The following is a 25,689-nucleotide window of genomic DNA, read 5'->3' on the forward strand; positions in this document are numbered from 1 at the left end:
ATATCTTCTTGATGATCTTATGTGCATGGATATGATCAAAATATATCCTTTATAAATTGAACAAGTTTTCATAACAAGAAACATGGCTTTTAATATCTAGCTATATTTAAGACCAAGATAAACTTGTTGAATCCTTAATGATCAAATGCTCCAAAAGACACAAGTCCTTTTGTGTAAAAGTTAAATTCTTCTTATAGCTCATTAGCTTTTTCTTTTAAATTCTGACTAGAAATTATTCTCCTTGCCATAAAATGGAACATCTTTTTTTTTTAAAAAAGCAATCTGTCAAATAGTAATAACATTGAAAAGCCTAACAAAAGTTGATTTGAAACTTGTATACTTTTATAAAATTGATTAATGCTTTCATCTATGCTGAAATTATCTTTTCTTCTAAGCAGATTGTAAGCCATAAATTCAATTTCAAAGCTTCTTTGAGTATGTGTGTACAAATCATTCCCAACATCCAAACACATAAGAGAGATTTTTTTTCATGTTCACACTAAATTCTCATCAGTAACTTATTCTTTGGCTATTTTAACTAAGTTGCTAATATTCTCATTTTGTTTTGTGTGCATAGACTAGTATCTTGATCTAGTTCTTTATACCAATACATGAAGCATTGCTGTGAAATCTCACTACACATCTGAACCCCATTTCACAGCTCACAAGCTGTTTCTGGAATTAATGCAATATGCTAATTTTTGGGCATATGCAGGTGATAATTACTGTATCAGTAATTTTTTGTTTCTCTTTATATAGTTCTAAAATAGTATTATCCTAAATTGTAAGTTCAGTAGTTATGAATACTAAACAAGTAGAAGTAAATATGACTTGTATACTTGTTTTCTTCCACAGTGAAATGGTTTCCAAAAGTGCATCACAAACAATTTTAATTCAGTTTTCCCCAAGTAGGTAAAAGTTGCCATGATAGTAATTCTACAAGAGTTTAAATCTTTGCAGGAAAAACAAAGTTTTTTTCTTTTGTTTTGCTTTTTGAAAACCTCTTTCCCTCTCTCCCTCCCCCCCCTCCCCTCTTCTCTCTGTGCTGATACTAGGGCTTGAACTCAAAGGTTAGGCATTGTTCCTTAGCTTTTTTTCAAACTCAAGGCTAGCTCAACCACCTCTGATGTGCGTGTGGTTAACTGGAGATAAAAACCTCATGGAGTTTCCTGATCAGGCTTACTGGGAACTGAGATACCTCAGATTTCAGCCTCTTGATCGCCTAGGATTACAAACATAAGCCAGGAGAACCCACTGTGTTTCCTATTTATATAATTTATATTATAATTAAATTATAATTTATAATTTTAGTGACAATCTGGGCCATTAATCTTTACCCCCCCCACACACACAAAAGACATACAATGGAATGGATAAGTCGACATATATCACACTTTGATATGGTTTCATTTTATATACATGCTGGCCTTAAATTATGCAAATATACAACAATTAATGAATATGTTTATGGCATTTAGAATTCCCTTGGGGGACACCATATAGTGAATTTCAAGAGTGACATATTTAGTGGTACAGCTATGAATATTCTGGAATAGCTATGTATATTCTGTCTGGGAACAAATTCAAGAAGTTCATGTAGTTCATACAAAAATCAAAACCAGTATTACTAGATCAGTTAGTTGACATACATAACAAAAATGTACTGGCTGACCTAGAAAATCCTTGAAAATATATTAAAATAAAGCCATCTGTGGTTTGGATTACATATGATTTATTTTTTTTTAGTGTTCATGTATCTTTCTCATATTCTTGGCAACCAATCTGCATTACTTTTATGAGAAAACCCACAACCTTCTTTTTCTTAAAAAAATACCCAAATATGATTTTTTTCTTTCAAGACTTTTATTTTTGTAGCTTGCAATATTAAAAATGGATACAATACAAATGATTTTTGTAATCATGTAACTGTTACCACAGTGTTTTATTTTCTTTTTGAAAGAGTAAGGAAAACATTCCATGCTTATAAACAAAGACATAAATATGAAGTTAACTGTAATGTAAGATTCTTTAATAAATTAATAAAACCTATTTCACCATTATATGTAAAAAGGGAATAAAGGGTAACACCTTGCCACAGAACCTAGGAAAGCCCTAAGAATCCAGGGCATTCACATATAAAATTAGAACAACACTAAAGTCCACCTCTACCAGCATAAATCAAATGGATCTGAATTTCAGCAAGTTAAAAATGAACTTACATAATTTAGAAGGAAATGATTCCTCACATTCAAAAACCTAAAATAAGTTTTCAACTGAAATAATTAATAATTAAAAAAACATATTATAATTGTGAAAGGAATTAACAGCAACATTTACAATGCCTGTTTTGGAGAAATTAAATGGAAACTCCACTGGAAGTCAAACTACAATGATACAGCACACATTTTCTTCAGCAAACTGTGTAATTTAGGCTCTGTAGAAGTGAGAACACAACTTAATTAGAAATTCTTAGAATCTCACCTGTCTGGCTAACAGAATATTTACTGCCCAGGGGGTGGGAAGCATAATTAGATAAAGATTTTGGAGTGCTTTGAGATCTCCAAGTATTGTTTAATTTTTCTTTTTATTAATGTTTAAGTACTTATGGAAGTTAAGAGTAATTCTCTGCCATTTTTCCATATTACTTAACCTGAAATTCCACCCCATGCCATTAAACACAATTGTTCCTTTTGAAATAACTTCTACTTTGATCTATATTTAAATAATGTAGCAAAAGAACTTCCTAGAACAGAGGGCTGCATGCTAATAGTAATGAATCTAAAGCTATAAAGTCTAAACAAACTTTTTTCTAAAACTGAACATATCATCATGTGTTTTCCAAGTTTAGTATACTGACATATATGACGTGCTTCCTCTACTTAAATTCTTCTGAAATGCGCTGACTTCTCAACAGTGACAGTCCTTGGGAGGAGAAAATTATTCCTAATGTTCTCAAGAAGATTTTTACATCTCCTCCCATATACAAGGCATCTGTCCTATCCAGTAGCTGCACACTGATCTGTAAAGAACATTAGAACCCCTTTACAACAACTCCATTTTGAAAGAAGACTATGGAGGGAATGGGTGCCATGCAGTTTGATAAGCCTGCCATGTTGTAGTTATGCCTGAAGCAGCTTATTCCTATGAGCCCCAAAGGGCTAAAACGTATGCAATAATTTGAAACATTTTTAGGAGAATGAAAGCTGATTTCAAAACAGTTTAAGGGACTCCAGATATTAACTTTGGAATGTCTTCATCTAGTAAAGCCCTCAGTGGAAAATTGGTGGTGAAGGTCATCCTTATCCTCTACTGTCCTAGTTTCCTAATGTTGTTAACTTAAATCCTGGGAGTAAGGTGCCAGGATGCATTCTTAGCAAAATTCCTAAATTAAACATAATTAGAACACTGAGAACAAACTGCTGTCAGGGGTATCCACGCTAATGCAGGGCTCCCCCTACTGGTACTGTGTCACAAGCCAGAGGCAAATCTATGTGGGGAAAAGCACACAAATGCTTCAGTACTTTTTATCTAGCTCTATTCATTCAAACATGCATCATCTACACCTCAGGAAGGGAACAGCATTACACACTTCTGTGTAAGTGACATACAATAAATATACTATGGCAGAGAAGAAAAAAATAGCCTTTTGAAAGCGTGTGGGCCACAGGCAGCTCAGCCCATATTGTACTCATCTGAAAAGGTATGGTGTATCTATAGTCCTATTTTAATTTCAGAGGAATGGAAAATGACCTGAATACCCATACCTTCCCCACCCCCCTGCATTCACACATGGACTCCTAATCCTTATTAATATGATAGTATAAGAAGAAGAGTCTTTTGGAGATTAATAATTATATTATCTCCCCTTCATGATATAAGAGGGCTTGAGGAATCAAGTTTACCTTTTTTTTTTTTTTTTAATCATGACAGAACATACCAGAAAAGCTCCATGTAAGAGGAATAGGGCCCTCATCAGACATTGAATCTGCTGGCACCAGGCCCTTGGACTTTTCAGCCTCCAGAATTATAAGAAATAAATTCTGGTTCTTTATAAGTCACCCTATCTAAAGTATTTTTGTTACAGAAGCCCAAATGAACTGAGACAGGATTGATTGAGTCAAAGCTATTCTAACCCCTTAAATCTATTAAGCAGCTGTTCTGTTTGAATAAAAAAGTACTAGGAGTCACCTAGAAGATGAACTCACACTCAGATGCCTAGAATGGCCACGTAAGTACTGCGCAAGAGTGAAGTACGGCATACAGCAGGGACTAGCAAGGACTGAAAGGATCAAGTGAGGACAGGCCGAAGAGCCTAGCACACTCAAATCCTGTCACTGTGGCCATGTAAGAGTTGAAATCTGTGTTACTTGATTTTCAGATTTTTCTTGAAAGAATCTAAAAAATCTAGGTATATGATTTCCTCACTTTTTAAAAGTTATCGTTAAGTAGTTGTACAAAGGAGGTGCCATTCAACAAAGCTGTTTATGAATACAATGTCTTGATCAATGTAATCCCTTTCAACATTCTCCCCAATCCCTCTAACCCACTCCCAATTTCCTAATTTTGAAAATGAAGCCAACCAAAATACATTGAGAAAGCCATATCTTATCTACAAAACCACTGGTTTCTCATCCTTGGCCAGGAAAGAGAAAGGGAACCCATTTTTGGCTCATATTATTTCTGGCACCCACCTTCAACCCTAAGAAGATATGATTTCAAGCCCTTATTTTAGGAAGTACTAAATTAATATCCTCTGCTTGAAACTATTCTTCCGTATTCCCCAAGAAAGCAAGTATCGAGACTCAGTGGTATTTCACTATCAGTGGAGGTTGCTCATAAAGTTTATTTAGAATTATACTCCCACCCATTTCCTTCTCCACTCTAAGAAAGGCAATGTGGAAAGTCTGAACATCCCCCCTGTTTATTAGAAGTTTTCTGAGAGGTTTAACTGTTGGAACGGCCGCTCCCTAGCTCTACACTTACTGAACAAACCCAGTAGGAGACACAGGGATGAGAAGTGAGGGAAGAAATGGTTTTCCCTCTCTGCTGCTGGCAGTTCAGGTAATAATACTGTTTGAAACAATGCTCATCACTGAAAGGTGTGATGAGTCCTAAAATTATGATTGAAGAAATCAAAGAAAAATGTAGCAGGGAGGAGGAAGGCAACCCCAAATTTGACAGATGTGAAGCAACCCCAAATCAGAAACAAACTAGTTCTATTTTTATCTTTGGATTGATAAGGAACGTAGTGTGCAAACTGTTTGAAATAGCCCTCTGTTTGCCTGCATCTGGAATTGTGGTACTTCTTCCATTTTCCAGGATTTTCCCAACAGTAATCAATAACATTCAACAGTTTCATTTGCAAACTCTTTCAGTATTCTATGTTGGAAATCCCTCAGGTATAAAACAGGTACTATTTTAGAAGTGTGTATGGTTCAATAGAGGTTTAATTACCTCTAAACTCTTTTCTGGAGTGAAGGATGTTCTTAATGGGAATTATAATTTAACTAAGATTTTGGCCACAGAATATATAAAGCAAAAAAGCCCCAGTTGGTAGGACTTCTCTTTCAATTTGAAACTGATCTAACTGCCATATCGGTTACCTACATAGAACTTCCACATTACTAAACTGCTCTATGGGGAACAAGGATAAGACTGAATTTATCCTTAGGGGATTTGAGAGCAAAAGTGGGAGAGCAGGCAACAAGGTTTCTATCATCCCTGGTAAGGCCTAGTTAATAAGCCAGTAAGAGGGAAGAAAGAAATAAACCTAAATTATTGGATAAGATTAAAAAAGGAAACAAATGGATGGAATCAAAGAGCCAAATGGCCTGGGAGACTGTTTACAATTAAGCATCAGGGGGTCTAAAAAATACTCTGGTATTTCTTCTTCAATTTTCCCTGGGACCACATCACCATCACTTTAGTGGCAGCCTTCTTTTCCTTTGACTTCAAGGTATTTTACTTTTATTATTCCTATTGGAATGTGGTACTTAAGTGGTTTTTATCATCATGTGACCTAGTCCCTCACTATGGAATCATGTGGACCTGAAGGAATGTCCAGTTCATGGTGAAGCAGAGAGCTTATAACAAGAGACCGAGGCCCTACTTAGGCCGGCACACATGTCCAAATTAGGGGCACAAGAGTCAAATTAGGGTAAGCTGATATTCTACAATCTTTTTTGGTATTCTCCTTAGTCAGTTTGGTGAGAAGATAAATCTTAGACCAACCTGACGGTGAGAAGAGGCTGTTCTCTTTCTCATAGAATCTTTTTAATACATTTATTGTGGCTTGGGGCTAGAGATACTCACGTCCTAGTTACCCTGATGTCTAGCAACTATAAAACCTTCTAAGATTCTGTAGCCAGACAAGTTTTCATCTGCTTTTAAGTTACCCCTGGGCTCCCAAAAGCCATTGCTACTGAAAATGTGGTTCTAGTGCTGGCAATATACTACACTCAACTAAAGAACAATAGATTAAGAATCCTATAGAGCAAATGGTAACATCATGAGAGTCCTAAACCTGTGGTTGTCACATATAAACCTCCCCTAAGGTGAAAACCTGCTTTTCAGTAGAAATAAGATAAACACATTTACCACAAAATACACAATGGCATGGTACTCTGCCACTAGAACTCTCTAAAACATTCATCAGGTCAAATCTCATTTCTATGTTCAGGCTTTCTATGGCTCATGGTCTTCTTGAGTACCTCACAATCCTGTTCTAAAGTAGTTCACCATTGTATATCACTTGTTTCCAATGCTCCAGTGAAACCATTTCATGTATGAATGGTCGCTAGTCAACTGTGTTACAGTGGTGAAATAACACACTAATCCTATCTATAGTATGGAAAAATCCAAACTTTCTTCCAGATATTTAGTGATTCCATAAACCAAGATTTTTGCATTGCTTTCATTAAAAGTATATATCGCAACCCAGAAACTGGTGGCTCATGCCTGTAAGCCTAGCTACTTAGAAGTCTGAGATCTGAGGATCATGCTTTGAAGCCAGCCTGAACAGGAAAGTTTGTGCGACTCTTACCTCCAATATATAACCAAAAAAAGAAAAAAGAAAAAAAAAAAAGCCAGAAGCAGAGCTGTGTCTCAAGTGGTAGAGTACTAGCCTTGAGCAAAAGAAACTCACAGACAGTACCCAGTCTGTGAGTTCAAACCTCAGGACTGGAACCAAAAAAAAAAAAAAAGCCAAAGTGCATTATCACAAAAGCAGATTAAAACTGGGATTTATATTAAAGAAATTAAGGGATGATTATTTGGCTTAATGAAGAAGTATTTTAAATGAGAAAGTCATAAAAAATCTAAACATCTGTCCAGTTTTTCTGTTGATGACACTTGCCATCAATATGGCTCACAGATATTTAAGAAATTAGCATTTGTCTTCATGAAGCCATCTTATGGGAATAAGATGTAATGTGAAGGAGAAAAGGAATGAAGAGGAGGGAGAAGCATTGTATAATTTATCAAGGAAAAGTATGGCATTTTCATTTCATCCTAATATTTTGAAGAGCAAGCTACATTAAAGTGCTGTTGGATTGTGCTGTTTCATTCAGGGCAGCCATCAGCATCGGCTGGTCTTGAAGCATGGATGTGATGTGATCACTGGCAGCACATACTGATGTGTGCTCAGATGCTGAGTGAAGGACACAGTCTGGCTCTGGAGCACAGCAAATCAACTAGTTCTCCCAGATTAAGGGCAAGACCTACACCTTTTACCATTAGTTTTCTGTAGATGGCCAGTCAAAATAAATATTCTGGGAGAGAGAGGAGTCCAGCATTTTTAAAATTATGCTAACATGTAAGTTTAGACAAACATATGTTATAGAAGAAAATACTGGTAGATCTGGAATAAAAACCTTATACAATTTATCAATTGGAGACAAATATGTACCTAGTGAAATAAAATTTAAATACTTGGATATATTGGGTATATCTATCTATCTATATCTCACAATTGGATATATTTACAAAAAAATCTTCAAACAGCTTTGCGTTTAACAATAACAAGAACACTGATATTTTGGGGGACCTTCGTGTGATCTGAATATTGGTTCTAAGAGGCTGATACACATTACTTTAATGATCAGTTCTTTGAGATAAAGAGAATTATCATCATCTTGAAACTGCCTGAAGCACAGAGGTTAAGTAATTTACCAAGGTCCAACACAGAGAGTAAATGGTAGTTATTTAATTACATTGAACTTCACACAGATTATTAAAGGATGATTACAGTTATGCAAATATGCTAAGGAAAATGCCTTTAAAACTACACACATGTATTCCTATTAACCACATTCAAAAGCCTTAGCTTTGTGCATGCAAGTCTTGTTCCAAAGCTTTTCATGGTTTCACTTGCTACTCATTTACCTTACCAATCTTATGTGTAAAAAGTCCCTATAATAATAGTAAAGAAGATACAGTGAGAGTGATTATTTGTTTTACAAAATTACTTAACATTTTTCTACATAATTCATGAGGTTCTGTAACAAATATTCATGTTAAGAAAATGAATACACCTAAAATACATACAGCATGTAGGGTAAAGTATAGTAATACTAGGTTCTGAAGTTAATATTAAACATGTAAAATCACAGATTTTCTCAGGACATAAAGACACCAGGAGATATTTTCTTTAAACATTCATAGTAGAGAAAACTACCAAGATTATGTCATAAAGTAAAAATTATAAATAATTCTTATTTATATTTATTTGACCAAGTTTAATAGTTTTGAATGCTTCTTTATTTCCTTATAAAGAACTAATATATGGGTTACTAAAAATGTATCTGGCTTTTTGTGAAGTATTCAATTTTAAAGTATCTGCCCCAGTCCATAAAAATTCTAACCTCAGGTAATATTGTATTATTTTTCACTATTCTGGTACACACATACACACACAAACACACAATTCTGGTGTATATAAAAGAGTGGTAACTTTTCGTAGTTATTGTTTAGAAAAACAAGTAAAACCAGTTTTGCTATTTATATGTGATAGCAGATACTTGTATTGTCTTTCTATGATATGTGTCATGGATATAACACACACTTAGTAATGAGCACTAGGCTGATTATTATATGTGGCTAATAGAAAAAAAAATCACTCTCATTATAGTCTTCTACTCCCCATAAAAGTGCCATGCCTTGTCACAACATTTAAGTTATTAGTTTAAATGGATTACAGGGAAGACAAAATGAAAACAATTTATCAGTGATGAACAGGGGGGATTAGATGAAGTTAATCAATCTACAGCCTAGGTTAGTTTTCACTGTCTCAGTACCAACCACAATGCTTCACACAGAAGACTGAAATATATGCTTACTCTAAACAAGAGTTGACTCAAAGTGAACCAACTGACTATGTATCAATGTTTGTAACTAAGACCAAAAAAGGATGAGACTTATAAAGAGCTACTTACCTTACAAACAGAAAGAATATTTGTATTTATCAGTTTCTTGATAGTCTGCAAAACAAAATGATAGTTTTGTATAGATACAATGATGGAAATCACACACACACACACACACACACAGATAACATGAAAAACAAGTTGGAATGTTGGAATGGAGCGATAGATTTTACTTTACTCTAGTGCTATAGTATTTTTCTAACAAAAACATCTATTCAGCTAGTATGCAAGTAAAATTTGGAAGTGAAAGACACATTAAATTTAAAATAAATAAAATGCTTTTGCAATTTCCTCTCTGCTAATATAGACAGTAGAAATGGTTAAATCTAAGATTTTCAATTGTTTTAAAAGTTTTACATGGTCCTCCAGTGATATGCTTTCCTAATCTAAGGATTATGAATGCAGCTTTCATTCTGGCAGAGCTGATTTATTTGAATCAACCATGTTACTATAGATTAATATATTTATAACTTTTAAACTGATGTTGAAACTCCCAATAGTTAAATAGAGCTGTTCTGATACAATAAAAAATAAAACTAGATGTTGGATAATGGTGGCTCATGCCTGCAATCTTAGCTATTATGGAAGATGCTGAGATCTGAGGATTTCAGTTCAAAGCCAGCACAGGCAGGAAAGTCCATGAGATTTTTATTTCAAATTAACTACCAGAAAACATGAAGTAGAGTTGTGGCTCCAAGTAGTAGAGCACTAGCCTTAAACACAAAAGTTCAGGGAAAGTGCTCACCCCCTGAGTTCATGCCCCATGACTAACAAAAAATAAAAATAAATAAAACTAGAGCCAAGCACCTGTGGTTTACACTTACAATCCTAGCTACTCAGGAGGTTGAGATTTGAGGATTGGGGTTCAGAGCCAGCCTAGGCAAGAAAGTCCATGAGATTCTTATCTTCAATAACTACTTAGAAAAAGCCAGAAGTGGCTCAAGTGGTGGAGCACGAGGCCTTGTGTATAAAGAAGCTCAGGGACAGTGCCCAAGCCCCGAGTTCAAGTCCCAGGACCAGGAAAAAACAAACAAACAAAACAAAATCTCACTAGAGCTATTATTGATCTTGGCACCATATGAAACTATAAATATTTCTCAATCAATCTTTCCAGCACTCCTATGAAGTTATTTGTTCTTTCAGTGAGGAAACTGAGGCAAATATGTCTAGGCCCATTCTAGACTAATTCAAGTAATAAGGAGAAAAGCAAGTGCATGAACCTCAGGCAGCTGAACTCCAAGGCCTCTCTGTATGTATCACTACACCACATTGTTTTCATTAATGTTTGCATGTATTGTATGTGTTCAGAAAATAAGCAAAGAAAAACTCACATTGTCCAAGTCAGGAACATCCAAAAAGTACTCAGGATACTCATATGACATTCCCACGTTATTCACTGAAATGAAATGAGATCATTAGATGACTAACTTACATATTTAAAACCTTTATTGAAATAATGAAATTTAAGCTATATAGACTAAAATGTACGTATGATTCAATGTATGTATTTTTAAATGTCTGCTATAACCTTTCCCCCACTTTTCTGTCCATCTTTAAAAGCATAGTTCAAACATCTCTTCTGACTGAGACTTTGTCTCTACTTATCATCTAATCCCTGTCAAGAAGACTTCTACTTAACTCTCACTTCCCACAGCTCCTTGGGTGATGTGTATTCACCTTCTATAATACAGCAAACTTTTTTTTTACATCTTAGATTTTCACAGTAGAGGAAACTAGAAACTTGAGTTCTAGTTACAGCTATTCCAGAAAAATGTGTGACCTAGAATAAGTCACACACAATATGCATCTTTGTTCATCCCTAATTGACAGGCTATATGGTTACATAATACATATTTATTGTACATTTTGGGGGCAAGACATTTGCTGCCAGGCACTAGAAAAAGCAAAAGGAAAAAGACAGCTTCCATACTGTGGAACTTATAATCTAATGGAAAGAAAAAGGCAGTTAATTAAAAGAATGAAATTGTTATTTCATCACATTGAAGACCCATACCTGAAGAGTCTGGCTTTATCTGAGAAATGTGGGCAATCAAGAGAGCAAGGTCAGACCAAATGCCTCTGATAACTCATCCAAAGGCTAAGGTTATATCTTAAGTTTTCCTTGATTCCTTACTTAATAATTACCTAATGCAAGGTTGGGGCAATACGTAAGGCTAATTGACACAATATGAATAGATTTATATATAGTTAGGCCTAAGTTTTTCTAGTACTCAGATATCCTGTGGTTTTTCTCTAGCCCTAGAAAAGCAAATCCCAAGTAACTTTTTTTTTTTGGTGCTATTACTGGGGTTTGAACTCAGAGTAGTCTGGGCACTATCCTTTAGCTTTTTAGCTCAAAGCTGTCACTCCACCATTTGAGCCACAGCTCCACTTCTGGTTTTTAGTCTCATGAACTTTCTGCTCTTGCTAGCTTTGAAGGGAGAGCCTCAAATCCTAGCCTTATTAGTACTCATGATTATAGGCATGAGCTACCAGTGCCCTGGCTAGGAACATGAATTTTTTAAAATCTCTGAATGTACCTATCTACATTTGATTACCACAAAAAAAATCTCTTAAACAGTCTCTATTATTATCTGTTTTGTACATTAGAAACTGAAGTATATAGCAGTTAAATAACTGCCCAAAGTCATAAAGGAAACTGAGAATACAGGAAATTTGGTTCTTAACTACCACATTATAGTCATCAGATGCCTTCATCCAGAATTCAATTCAGGAAAATATCATTAATAACTGAATAATAAATAAAAATCTAATAATAAGGTTTAATAAAACTGAAGTATTAGAAAAAAGAAAGGTTTCAATTGCAAAAAGATAATAAAAATAATGACCAGTCTGCTAAAGATTAAGAGGCATTGTGCCAGATAAACCTTACAGGAGTAATAGTAACTTTTTCAATAGACTAGCAAGATTAGCAGGCCAAAGGAACTCAACAATGGTTTTATAGTTAAGGCTGGTCACTGGGAGCCTTGAGTCTTTAAATTTAACTTGCAAAATTCAGTCAGGATGGCTTATAAAAGATCACTAACATCTGTTTGAAAATATGAAAGCAAAACATGATGGGAAAGCAAACCGTGCTTAATTAAAATTCACATCCATCTTGATAGGAGTAGAATCTAAACACAATAACAGAAGTCCAAATTCATTTTATTTTGTTCAGTAAGTTCTTCTTCCACCAGGGGTCCTAACAATCAAATCTCTGCTAATAATCAAATCAAAACTAGCTAACAGTAAGGTTTTATGTCCATTAATGTTTGCTTTCAACATTACAGAATTAAAAAGGATGAATCATTATTTAAAGTATAACTATAAGGAATATAGTCTATGTATTATATATAAGGTCAGTTCAACCTAACAGAATCTTCAGGAAAGATTTAGCTAGATTGGAACATTTGTTATGATTTTTTTTAAAACATCATCTACAGCAAATTCCATCTCCCTTAACTAGTTCATATCTAGAAAACTTTCCAAAAGTTTCTTCCTATGGAAGTATTCATTCTATATTCCAAACCGCTAAAGAAAAATAAATAATTATAAATCTTAAAATTCACAGATGGTGTGTCTTTTTGCTTTTGTTTTAAATCTGAGAACTTTGCAAGTAGCACAGTGGAGCTAGGAAGCTCATGGATAATTAAGCAGGAAAGTGTTCTTCTAGACAGGTGGCATTAACTGGAGTCTTCTGATGGTCTCTGCTAATTGAGCAAAGGAAGCTATCAATGCTGTCTTGAATAGACAATAAAAATGTATAAACACAACTCCATAAAGCAAACGAACAAACACTGAGAGCTTCAGTCCAAAGCAAGCAATAGTAGCTTTTATAAGTATAAACACAATGTTAAGGTTAGAATTGGCCTTTCAGGGCATCTACTCTATTGTATGAAGAGAAATACACTCAAGAGTCACAGTGGTCGTTTATCCTATAGTGGGCATCAGGACTTCTAAATACCTTCTTGCTTTATTGGTTGCACCTTTTACTAGTGTACCATCTTTCCCTAAGAAGTAATTACTTCAGAATGTTATTACTTAATAGTATAGAAACATAAACAACTGTTGCCCTTACTGGCGCTCAGAAAAACAATACTCCAAAATAGGGTGTCTTGAAATGCTGATAATTTTAAAGGCATTTGGAGATCAGCAGATTCTGGACAAGGCTTTTATCTGAAGTTCCCTTATCTAATTGAAGACCAGATTCACCAAAGAAGAAAACAACTGCCTTCAATCTTCTTACTGAAATTTCATTAACCAAGGAAGATTAAACTCGTATCACAGAGGAGACTAACAAATATCATACGTACATCCTAGAGAAACTCTTTCCTAGGTCACTCTCTGGGTTTAGTTACTTCCCCTAAAAACCTCTTACCCTACCCCTCTAAAATGGCCTAGATTATCCATGTCTCCCTCCTCGATAAAAAGGGTACTCAGGCTTCAACCATCCGGTTCTTTATTTGAATTTTATATTTTGTGTGGCTCTCATGCACATACGCTTGTCAATAAATGTGTTTGCTGTTTCTCTTGCTACTCCATTATTATTAATTTATTTCAGTTGTCAATGATCAGACTTTCAGAGGGAAAGTCTGAGCTTCCCTATACTCTCAGAGTTATCTTCATAAATTGCAGAAAAATGAGAATCTTGAAAAAGATACCCACTGCAGTTTTATTTTGAGACATTAGATGGCAGCAATAACCAAACAGCAGACAAAAAGCTTGCAAGGAATTGCTAAAGAAGAAAACAGGCTTTAGGTAGGAGTGAAAAATGGAAATTATTCCCATTAAAATTTAATCTCATTAAAAACATGTGCAGGTAGTACCATCTCTATATATTAAAGGAGCCTTTATAGGACTCACAAAATCATACAATATCACAAGTTGTTCTGACATTATCCAGAAAGTATTCTCTATGTCTTATGAGAGCAAAATCCCTTTTGAAAATCACTTTAAAAAGATACCATCTTAAGTCAGCAGTAAATTATTATACTATTACTGAGCTTTCTTGAATTCTTTAAATGAGGATACAGAGATGGATTTAATTTTTTTTCAGTTACCTGGAAAATTCTTTTACTAGTAATAATATCATGCCCTTCAGAAAACAGCTCTGTGCAAAGAATTCCCATCACTATCCCAAAAATCACTATAGTACTTTGAATGAAAAGAGTCTTTCCCACCAGTTTCTCTATGGAGTTGTAAGATTGCAAAGAGTGTAGCAGCAGTGGAAGGCAGACAAAACAGAGGTGACACCAAGCCAAATTCAAAGACAAGGAAGTGAGAAAAGAAGTTGGTGTGGGCAGAGGCAAGATCCTCATAGACTTGGTCCAAGTGTAGATGATACTTGTACAGAGCTGTACAGGGAGTTGGGCTTAGCTATACTCTGCAGCCCACTGGAACTGTTGAGAATATGAATATCCACACGTTATGTGCCCCATTTTAAAAACTCACAATTCAGAGTACTCCTGAATGTTAGATACATATATCATGTTATTTAAAAATCATTTCCAAGCCAGATGCCATATAGATGTCATTAGAAAACTAGATTTTTTTTTTACACCTGGGCTGGGCACAAGGGAGGAGAAAACAATAAATTACTAGAAAATGAAAATCCATTCATACTCTAATCCCACACAGATCATTTTCAATCTGTTTCATCTATGAGATTGAGCAGAAGCATAAGAAATGAATGTGTTTTAAAAATACTTCGCCTAATGGTCAAGCCTCCGTATATAAATCACATAAAATAGTTTCCTCCATTATTTATTATTCTAAAGCAGAAAATACTAGGTTTACGTTTCAGATACATTTGTATTATTTACATGAATCTGGCCCCATCACTTATTATTCGTGAGTAAAAGCTGCTTCAAAAAATGCTGCCATCATGTTTTGAAATAAACTGTTATTTTTAAATGTACACTTTAGTAATAGTAAGCCAAAAGGGATAGGGAACCTCTCTGTCTTTAATTTTTGTAAAATTGGGTAAAGTGTTGCCCAGTGGCCCAACACACGCAAGTGTGAAAGGACTTGGGTTTGTTCCCGGAAAAGGAAAAATACAAAGTGTAAAAAATTTACAGACCTTAGAGTGCAGTGGATCCAGCATTCAGTCCTGGATCTACTACTACCAGCTCCTAAAAGAGCAAGTGATTGCACCCTCGTTTGTCTTCATATATGAAGAGTGATAACTAAGCATCAAATGACAAAATATAAAATCTTTAGTCTAAGGCCAGAATATATTAACATGTTAATAAATGAAGGACAAAGGGTTGTTAGCTCCTACTTTGTAGCCAACCTAAAGTGCTCTGTATTTGTTATATATGTCTGTTGACAATGATGAGAGATTTTTCTGGAAGACAGCTCTGGTAGCAGTTAACCAGAATAGCTGTAAATGGATTAATTTTATCCCAATTCCTCCTCTACCCTCTTCATGTCATTCAACTAGATCTCATCTTACAGCCTGTGTAGAGTCTGGAAAGTGATGCAAAGGAAATTCCATTTTTGCCTTATTTAACATATTGCTGTAGCTAGCACATGTTCATACACTGACAGATGATATTTGGAACACCATGTAAAACATTTTGCAAACTTTACAGTTTTCATACACTTGCAAGTAGCAATTTCCAAATAAAAGAGAGTTTACAAGGCTTCGAATCTGCAGTGCCTTTAATCAGAAACAGAAAAATTAAGATTTTTGAATCAGAGGCAATACTATAAAATATTTCCCTTCTACCATTAATTATAAATTGCCTGTGATCCCCATTATAAACACAGGTAAGATTTGCCATACCTATAATTAGAACAGAAAATGAAGAAAGAACAGGGGGCTGGGAGTTAATGGGAGGAACTTAACCCATTTCATGACGTACGGTTCTATTTACATTTCTGATATCACAGAACTAATTACACAGTTTTAAGTTAAAGGTTCTGTCTTAATTAATACTATTAGTGGTTTCTGAGTAAAAGGTAATAAATTTGAATTCTGACAAGTCTTATGCTCACGTTAGAAATCTGATCTCAGTCAACACATGTAATGGAACTATAAGTCACTACATTAAGTCTGATTGTGTGTGTGTGTGTGTGTGTGTGTGTCTGCTTCATTTAGCACAAAGGTTCCTGTCTTGCAAAAGTGGAGAAGGGTATTAGAACTTAGTGAGTCAATCATCTATTGAACTGGATTTCTCATAATCCTGAGCTTTAACATATCCTGAAGTGAAATAATCATTTTCTCCTATAGTACATGCTCCAGAACCAGAATTTCCTGTCTTGGAGAAATACTACCTAATTGCTCAAGACATAAACTGGAAATATGAAGCATTCATTCTCTAATTCTGGACAACTCATTTAACCTCTGTAAGTCTGTTTCTTGTCTGTAAAATGACACAGAAATATTAACATCTATAGAGCTGTTGAGGATTAAATGAGATGCATTAGCATGGTGGCTGGCATATAAAAATGCTCAGTGAATGTTGACAATAAATAACAACTTCAAACAAAACTGTTATTGTTCATTCATTATCTTAGAAATTGGTCCTGTTTGTTTAACAGCTCTCTTAGTCAACCACTTTACCAACTGCTACCCTGCTGATCTACACCATTATCATCTTATTTGCTGAAATAGCCTTTCTGGTCTCCGTATGTCAATCCTCATACTCAGGAGTAAGAAGGATCTCTCAAAAACTGTAATATGTTATCAATTCATGCTTAAAATTCTACAATGTCTTTCTCTTTTACTTCTTATTAACACTATTAAACTAAATTTGGCCTTAGGATGCCTCTCCATCCATGTGTAGGAGTTGCTACACAACATTAACTATAACTACTAACTGAAGGCCTAACTTAAGAGTCTACTTTTGTGACAGTCAAATACAGCAGCTGAGCCTCAGCCAATCACAGGCAGCCAACTGATCTGACTCTATTCAAGGCAAACATGGAGTGGTAACCAAACAAAGTTGTATCTGCACCTCACTCTCCCATTTTGTTCATAAATGCCACCTGCCCACTGCCTTCGAAGGGTTCAAAACCTCTAAAACTTCTCATTTATAACACTGCAGTCTCATGCTGTCACTCACCACCAAGCACTGGCACAGACACCCGGGTTTCAAAGGTACTTTGAATAAGACTGTCTTCCTTTCAGAGGCTGCTGCAACCTTGGGTGGGGGTCGGGGGAAAGGTTCAATAGGCTATCAGTATTCCTGACCAACTAACTACAAGTAAAGCTCTCTGACCCTCTCTCTATGCTGCCTGAAGGCAGCCTGGTATGAGAACAGCTCTTTGCTCAAATAAACTCTGTTAAATTTAGTTTGTCCACAGTTTTTCTTTTAACAAGTCCAAATTTGTTAACCTGATTTTCTGACTCTCAACCATCTGGTCTGTTTAATCATCCCTCTCACTTGTGACTGTCCTTTTCCAAACTAGCTACAAAGAATACTCCTGGCTCTTTGATTAAGAAATCTATACTCTTCGCTACTTGGAAGGCAGAGATAGGGTTCACAGTTCAGGACAACTGGGAAAAAAAGTCTGTGAGATCTCATCTATAGCTGAGTAGAGTAGTACACGCTGGTAGGCAGGAAGCATAAATAGAAAGATTACAGTCCAGGCCAGCCCAGGCCAAAAATAAAATCAACCAAAAAAAAAACCAAAAAACCCCACAAACCCCAAAACAAAAACCTCCTCAAAATAAAAAAAAAAAAAAAGATACACTGTTTGATGAGGTATAGCAAAGAGGTAGAACAAATGCTTAACAAATAGAAAGCCCTCAATTAAAACTTCAATACAGAAACAAAAATCTATTAATTTCTAATTTGTAAAGTTCTTCAGAATAGCAAGAAGAGTCTCTCACTGTATATATGTCTAAACCTCTAAAGAAGTTAAGATTAATCTATTTCTAACTTTCTTAATCAACTGGAACTGTGAAGCTGCATAATTCCCTATTATGACCAATCTCCCTTCTAACCAATTCTAGACAAGTTTTCCTCAGCATAATTTTGCAGTGCTCCCTGCCCCCGCCCCCAGTTGCTTCTCCTAGGCCTACATCTATTAATTTTCCTTTGATTCTCTGGAAATAAAACATGAGATAGTCTTTGGAACAGAACTCTATCACCTAAGAGTTTGCCATTTGGAAGCTAGCTAGTCCTTTCCCCAACTAGCTAGGAATAGAATACTACTGGGTATATTGTTAAGAAACCTGGAAAAGACAGAAATAACTAGTCCTAACTCTGTTTTAGTTTAATAAACAGTTTCTATTTCACTATTCCAGAACATTCTGGAAAATGCAACCTTTAGGAAATAAAAAATTATAGGATTCAACAAGAAAATGGTTATATGGGCAGAAATAACAAAGAGCTTGCATTCAACTGATGAGAAGGAAAAAGACACAAATTAAATTAACTCACCAAGCACATTAGTGGAATAAGTATTCATTTGTACAGGACACACAAGAAGAAAAGTGAATAAGGTGTATGGCAGCTTTAATATCTCTCTATACATTATAGTTATTAAAAAGAAGTTATTAAGAATTATGGGCAAAGTATATGGGTATAGGACCAAAAAAGTCAATAGATGACAAACAGCTATAATATACTAAGTCAGGAAAACAACACATGCCATCCAGAGCTAATGGATTCTCTTACATAAATCATGATACTATGGGCACAGAGCATCTGGTATGGGGAAAATTCTTGTCTATGACACATTAGAAGCTTAAATAAAGCTATGGTGGCCTTTTAAAATGAATCACAAAGTATATTTTTTCTAGGAGGACCTTTCTTTGTCCTTCCAGAATAAAGAAACTCACTTTTATAAAGTTAATGAAGACTCAAGACATAGTAGTGGAACATGAAAAGAAAAAAAGTATTATCTGTAGCACATTTCAAATCCAAGGTCATTCTTTAGGCCTTGGTAAAGTATGCTTCCCTGCCATGTACTGTGGAAAGTCCTTCAAACAAACCTAAGCACAGTTAAGTGTCTCTCCTGAGGATCAAATAACCTTTACAGCAATCATGTTTTTTTTTTAACCGTTTGCTTATTCAAAGAGGTAAGGGTGTCATTTTCTCTAAATAGTTGATGTTTCATAAGCTTGCTGAAATATGTATTTCTTACCATTTGCCTGAAAGAAGTCAGGAGATGTTGAGTTGGGTTTTTGTTGTTGTTTGTTTGTTTGTTTTTCTTTATGCCAGTCCTAGGGCCTAAATTCAGGAACTGGGCACTGTCCCTGAGTGGTTGTGCTCACTCTATGACTTTCAGCCACAGCACCATTTCTGGCTTTTTGGTAGTCAATTGATGATCAGAGTCTCATGGACTTTGCTGCCCAGACTGGCTCCAAACCTCAATCCTCAGATCTCAGCTTTCTGAGTAGATAGGATTGTGAGTGTGAGCCACCAGTGTCCAGCTGATGCTGATGTTATCACATGATAGAATTAAGAATACAGGGCTGGGAATGTGGCTTAGTGGTAGAGTACTTGCCTAGCATAAATGAAGCCCTGGGTTTGATTCCTCAGTACCACATAAATGGAAAAAGCCTGAAGTGGTGCTGTGGTAGAATGCTAGCCTTGAATAAAAGAAGGTCAGGGACAGTGCCCAGACCCTAAATTCAATCATCAAGACTGGCAAAAAAAAAGAAAAAAGAATTAAGAATCTAACTCCTCAGCCTTAAGCATTTATAGAATCTCATCAAGTTAGGGTGACCTTTCAGTATAAATTTACACAGTCCATGGCTATTTTTTTCACACTTAGTTCACTGAAAACATGTTTCTTTTATGATAAAGGGATTTAGCATTTTCATTAGTAATTCTGAAAATATTAATTTTCCTTATTGCACCCTGATTTAGTTTGGTGCTTAATGCTATTCAAACAAGTATATTTAATGCTATTCAAACAAGTATGGTGATATTGTTTCTTTTTACCTTATTAGCTTTGTTAATAATTGCTAGAGAATGACTCCTTCCTATCATATGATATGGCTTGTAAACAAATACACAAAATATCTTAAAGAATGCAATAAATATTGACATGCATAATAAACAAAATGTAGTTATTTTGGCTTTACTAGACAAAGTTGGGGCAGATGAGACCTTATGGAAATGAGGGAGAGAAGAAGTTGAAGGACTAGAAACATATAAACATCAAACTCCTTCCCCTCACAAGTTTAGAGGGTTATAGCCAGACTAGAAAAGCAAATATAGATAGAGCTGACATATGATAAGTAATAAAAATAAAATTCACCTCAAACAGTTGCCTTAATAGTGTTGTTCAAAATTACAAAACAAAGTAGGTGTGATATATTCATGAATAAATGTCAACAACTGAGAAGACAATTGTGGTAGAATAGAAACAAAATTAACTGTGCAGCCTAGCTAATGAGACAATTTTTGCAAAAGTGCTTCTACCCATGTATGGATTATGTAAACATTAGCTAAATTTATTTTTATTATTAGTTTGTAACCAACTATATTCAAACCCAAAGTTGTAGATATTTTCATGAGCATTTCCCGTTACTGTTTAGTGCCAGTAACTTTAAAGCAGTGTTTTTCTTTAACTCCAGCTCTACTAAAACATCACTCAGTAGGTTGGAAAGTAGTGTTAGGCTAGCAATTCTTTGCTGAGGGAGGCTGTCCTACCTGGTTTGTAGGATGCGTAGTGACTTTTACCTGTATAGGCCAGCAGAACTATCCTTCCCTCACCTAGTAGACTATAGAAATGCCATCTGAAACTGTCGGATATTGGCAAATTGCCCCTTGGTCAAGAACCATTGCTTTAAAGCATAAGGAAACACAAACTGAGAAGAGTGAGCCAAGGTGAATGAGAATGAGATGTGCAATATGGTAGCCACTAGTCACATGAGCTCATTGAGCACTTAAAAATGTGGTTAGGACCTCTGGGCCATGATTCTAGCCCAGATTTCTACTGGTTATTTTTAGGATAGGGTCTCACCTTCCACCCAAGTTCAGGTCTGACTCTCCATCCATCTATTTTTAGAAGCTTCTCTTCCATGGAGGAAACTTAAGGACTTTTTCTGCCCAGGCTGGCCTGCAAGCCACAATTCTCCTATCTTCAGCCTTGCACATAGCTTGGACCACAGGTATATGCTATTGTGCCCAGCTATGGATTGAGATAAAGTTCTCCCAAACTTTTCTGTCCATGCTGGCCACTAACCATGATCCTCCTGCTCTCAGCTTCCCTAGTGGGTAGCATTACCGGCACGAGTCACTGGCACCTGGCTACCCTCTTAGCATCTTCTGGTAAAGTTTTTCTGTAACCAAGTTCAATGTTGCCACTGTCTCAGCAAAAGCATCTATTTATGCTAGTAGAAGCAGGGTAGTTGTGAATAACAAAAGAGAATAGCAGATGAAGAGAACAGAAATAGAGGATTAAATCCCAGTAGTGCCACTTAATCCTTACGTGACCAGACAAATCCCTAATCTACCTAAACCATGCATTTTCAACTGGGTATCTCCCCCAGGGGCAAGAAATCTGTGTGTGTGTGTGTGTGTGTGTTTTGAGGGAAGGATTTTATTGTTTCTTAAAGCAAAGATAGAAAATATATCTGTGGTATTAAAGTTTCATGGGGATGAGACATTAGAAGATGTCTACTCAGGTTTTTCAGGGGTAACAACGAACGAAAGGATGAGAAAACGTTCTAGGTCTTCATTTCCTCAGCTGTGATAGGTTAGAGACACCCACCTTAAAAGATTATTGTAACACAGCTATATCTTAATGCTTACAAAGAGAATAAGATAGGGAAAAGCAGACACAGGAAATAACTAAATTGAACAATGAGTGCTAACAGATAATTAACAAAATAATTCAAGCTTGCATAGATTAGTGTTATCTATGGATGAAGCGCATTAATAAGATAAAATTCTCACCCACCACTGAATATCTTATATACAAAGAGAAAATAAAGGCAGAGTATAAGTGAGATTGTATATGCAAGCAAAGTCCATAAATATGGCAAAAATACAAACCTAGAACACCAACTTCCAGACCTGTCAGGCCTGTTTTAATTTTATCATAAATATCTTCTGAACTGAAATCAACAGCAATGGTCCTTGTCTCCACTTTGAATTTTTCTTCTAGAAAAGAAAACACAACATACACACACAATGAGAAAAATATGGAATCTTAATACACTGCAATAATGAAAGTATTTGATGACGTTATCCTTTCAAGTTCCACACCTCCCCCCCAATCTGATGCAACATTTAGATAAGGATAATTTTATTAGCACATATTAGCTGTATAATGGATGGGTGCATTTTGACATTTCCACACATGCATACAATGATTTCCAATCAAGTTCACCCCTTCCATCCCTTTCCCTATTGCCCCTCCCTTCTTAAAACAATTTCTCCAGGTTTATAGTCATCCTCATTCACCGTCCTTGTCAATCCAATTTTTCACACCTCCCCAACAGAGCCTTGTTTCTTTCTTTACCCCTGCAACTTACTACTAATCTACAGCTTTCATTGAGATTCTTAATACCATCTCCATATAGAGTTGAAATGTGTTTCACAGTTATTCACCCTCTTTCATTTTTCCCTTTTGCCTTCTTTTTATCCTAAGTAGTTCCATACTTGGAATCATGTTCTCTGTGTGTATATACATGTCCATGAATATGTATGTCCTATACAGACCAGGATAATTTCAAGAAATCTTGAGACATAGAGTTAACAACATAATACTCTATTCACCACAGAGGCTGGCTGAGTATTCCTTACTCAGTTCTCCTTTTAGAAATAAGTAACTCAGTTCTACTTTTAGAAATCAGTAACAATAACTACTCTTTTATACTCCCAGGTACACAATAATAAAATATGATCCATACTATAATGTTATATACTCTAAACATCACTACCATGATGACTTTAATTGAAAATTGATACTACATACTTTCAAGCAGAAATGTAAAATATCTTTATCTTTATATATAAATATATTTATATTAAAAGAGAAGGTCCATCTTATTAAAATGGAAATCAAATGAATGTGATCTTATTGTAAGTCCATAGCTTGGCTATAGTCAACAGCTACATTTTAAAATCCACACAAAATGCACAATAATAAATCTATAAAGTGACAGAAGAAAGACCTCAGTGTTCTCCTCTGCACAGGACTATTAAGTTCCAAACAGAGCTGATAGAAATAACAGCTTCAGAAATGAGACCCGGGAGAAACAAAACTCATCTGAGGTAACACATAATGTTTACTTCTGCTTTCAACCAGCCAGTCTCTTTGAAGAGATAGCGTGGGCTTTGAGGTCACCCAGATGTAGGAGCCAATTTCATTTCCTCACTTATTTGCAAAATGACTGAGCAAGTCGTATATCTTTCTCTGAATATCCACTTGTGAAAATGAAGGCATGACTACTGAACTTACGCCATGGACTCAACTGCTGCCCACTGGAACACAGAGGGCACTCTACAGATGTGAGTCTCACCTTCCCCTCTTCAGCCGCCCCCCCAGCCTCACTTCCCTGAGTGAAATCCAGTAGGTTAAGCATGCTGTTCTCTGGAACTTGCTGAGAACTAAAAAGAATTTCTTGAAAAATCCTGCTTCCAGAAATAAACTTTTCTTCAGTTAAAGTCAACGTCAGCTTATCAGAGTCTGAAGGATTTAATTCTCACAGGAAGTAACCATTCTTGATCTAAAAGGATTTATGTCTAAAACTAAAGAGCCAGTTCATGTGAGATTTGATTCTTAGTTAGACTCAATGAAAAGTATTGACCACAGGTGAAAATCCATGAATAAAATCCATGCATAATTGACCAAGAAAGCACCATATTGTTAAAGACAGATTTCCAGTTCCAACATCAATGACTTATATGTGTGTGACAAAGAGCTGCCATTTCACAACAGCTGGCCCAGTATGACTTACTAGAAATGACTCCCAGAACATTGCTACCATTACAGATTCCTACTAGGAGGCTGGAGGCAACCCAAAAAATATAGGGCTGAAGGATAAAACTTTATTTCAAGAAAACAATAATTACTTTGAAAAGTCAAGTACTTTTCTACCTGAACACTTAGGAAAATCTTTCTCTAGTAAATAAAGCCACCTCATACTCCCAAATAAAATTCACTCTTACATCCCACAGGATTTGGTGAATGTCCTTACATTATTATATAGTCTCATATAGAAATGCTGCCAAAAATAAGTCAACAGCACTTTTGGAATGATATTATTTAACAATGAATTACATTGTCTAAGTGCGGTGATAAGCAAAATGGCTTCTGGTGTAAGGTTTTCAAGATAATTAAAAATGTGTAACTTATACCTGGATCACTCCAAATCACATTCTTGTCCAAGTACTGCTGCTTCTTTTTGCTCCTAATCTTCCTCCATTGCCTCTTCTTTCTTTTAACACCGGACAGATCATACAGTTCCCTCCTCATAAGCCTCCAACATTTCTGCCTCAGAGAAAGTCAGAAGTTTTTGCCAATAGCCTAAACTCATATCCAGCTGAACCCAATCTCAAATGGCCCTTCCAGTTGCTCTCCGGTCCTAGTTACTGCCGACCCCTCGAAGTCCTTTAAACCCAGAACTGGCTCAAATACACTCAGGGCATTTGTATCTACTGTTGTTGTTATGTGCAATGTTCAGCTCTGGCCCTTGTTTCTGTTAGTTATACCTTGCCTTCGCAGAAGCCTTGCTTGACCACCCTTTAAAAAGTGCAACCATCCTTCCTCATCCCCTTTTCTGCTTTATTTTATTCCATTGCCCTTACCACCTTCAAATATATGTATTTCAATAAATGCAGGCTTGTTTATCTATCTCTTCCCACTGCACAAAGCATCATGAAAGACTTAACTCTGATTAATTCAGTTGCTCCACAATGACACAAATGACTACTCACAACTCTTTCCCCTTAGGTTGGCTTCTAAAAATCTCATGTTGACAATGTTCAGAGAAAGTAACTAAAAACCTCAACCAGGCGCCGGTGGCTCATGCCTGTCCATCCTAGCTACTCAGGAGGCTGAGATCTGAGGATCATGGTTCAAAGCCAGCCCAGGCAGGAAAGTCCCTGAGACTCTTATCTCCAATAAAAACCACTAAAAAACCAGAAGTGGCGCTGTAGCTCTAATGGTAGAGCGCTCGCCTTGAGCTGAAGAGCTGAGGGACAGCGCTCAGGTCCAGAGTTCAAGCCCCACAACCGACAAAAAAGAAAAAAAAAAAAGAAACTAGAAACCTCCCCAGTACAATCTACCAGTCTCCCCTCACATTTCCACTCTGAAGATCATGATACACATATGTTCTTGATCTTTTTACTTG

The 25,689-nt window shown here is 35.8% G+C and overlaps 1 protein-coding gene across 1 annotated transcript in view; it reads right to left on the bottom strand.

The window, feature by feature from the left end:
• The window catches only part of Hsd17b12 (hydroxysteroid (17-beta) dehydrogenase 12), a 121,373-nt gene that overhangs the window by 22,436 nt on the left and 73,248 nt on the right, over window positions 1-25,689 (bottom strand). Inside the window, exons 4-6 of the mRNA XM_013030033.1 lie at window positions 22,385-22,492; window positions 10,754-10,818; window positions 9,432-9,476 (exon numbers count right to left, since the gene is read on the bottom strand). Of these exons, the coding sequence (XP_012885487.1) occupies window positions 9,432-9,476; window positions 10,754-10,818; window positions 22,385-22,492 (218 nt within the window). The remainder of the gene's footprint in view (window positions 1-9,431; window positions 9,477-10,753; window positions 10,819-22,384; window positions 22,493-25,689) is intronic.

The sequence above is a fragment of the Dipodomys ordii genome, unplaced genomic scaffold (genome assembly GCF_000151885.1).
Source record: "Dipodomys ordii isolate 6190 unplaced genomic scaffold, Dord_2.0 Scaffold125, whole genome shotgun sequence".
NCBI classification, from domain to species: Eukaryota; Metazoa; Chordata; class Mammalia; order Rodentia; family Heteromyidae; genus Dipodomys; species Dipodomys ordii.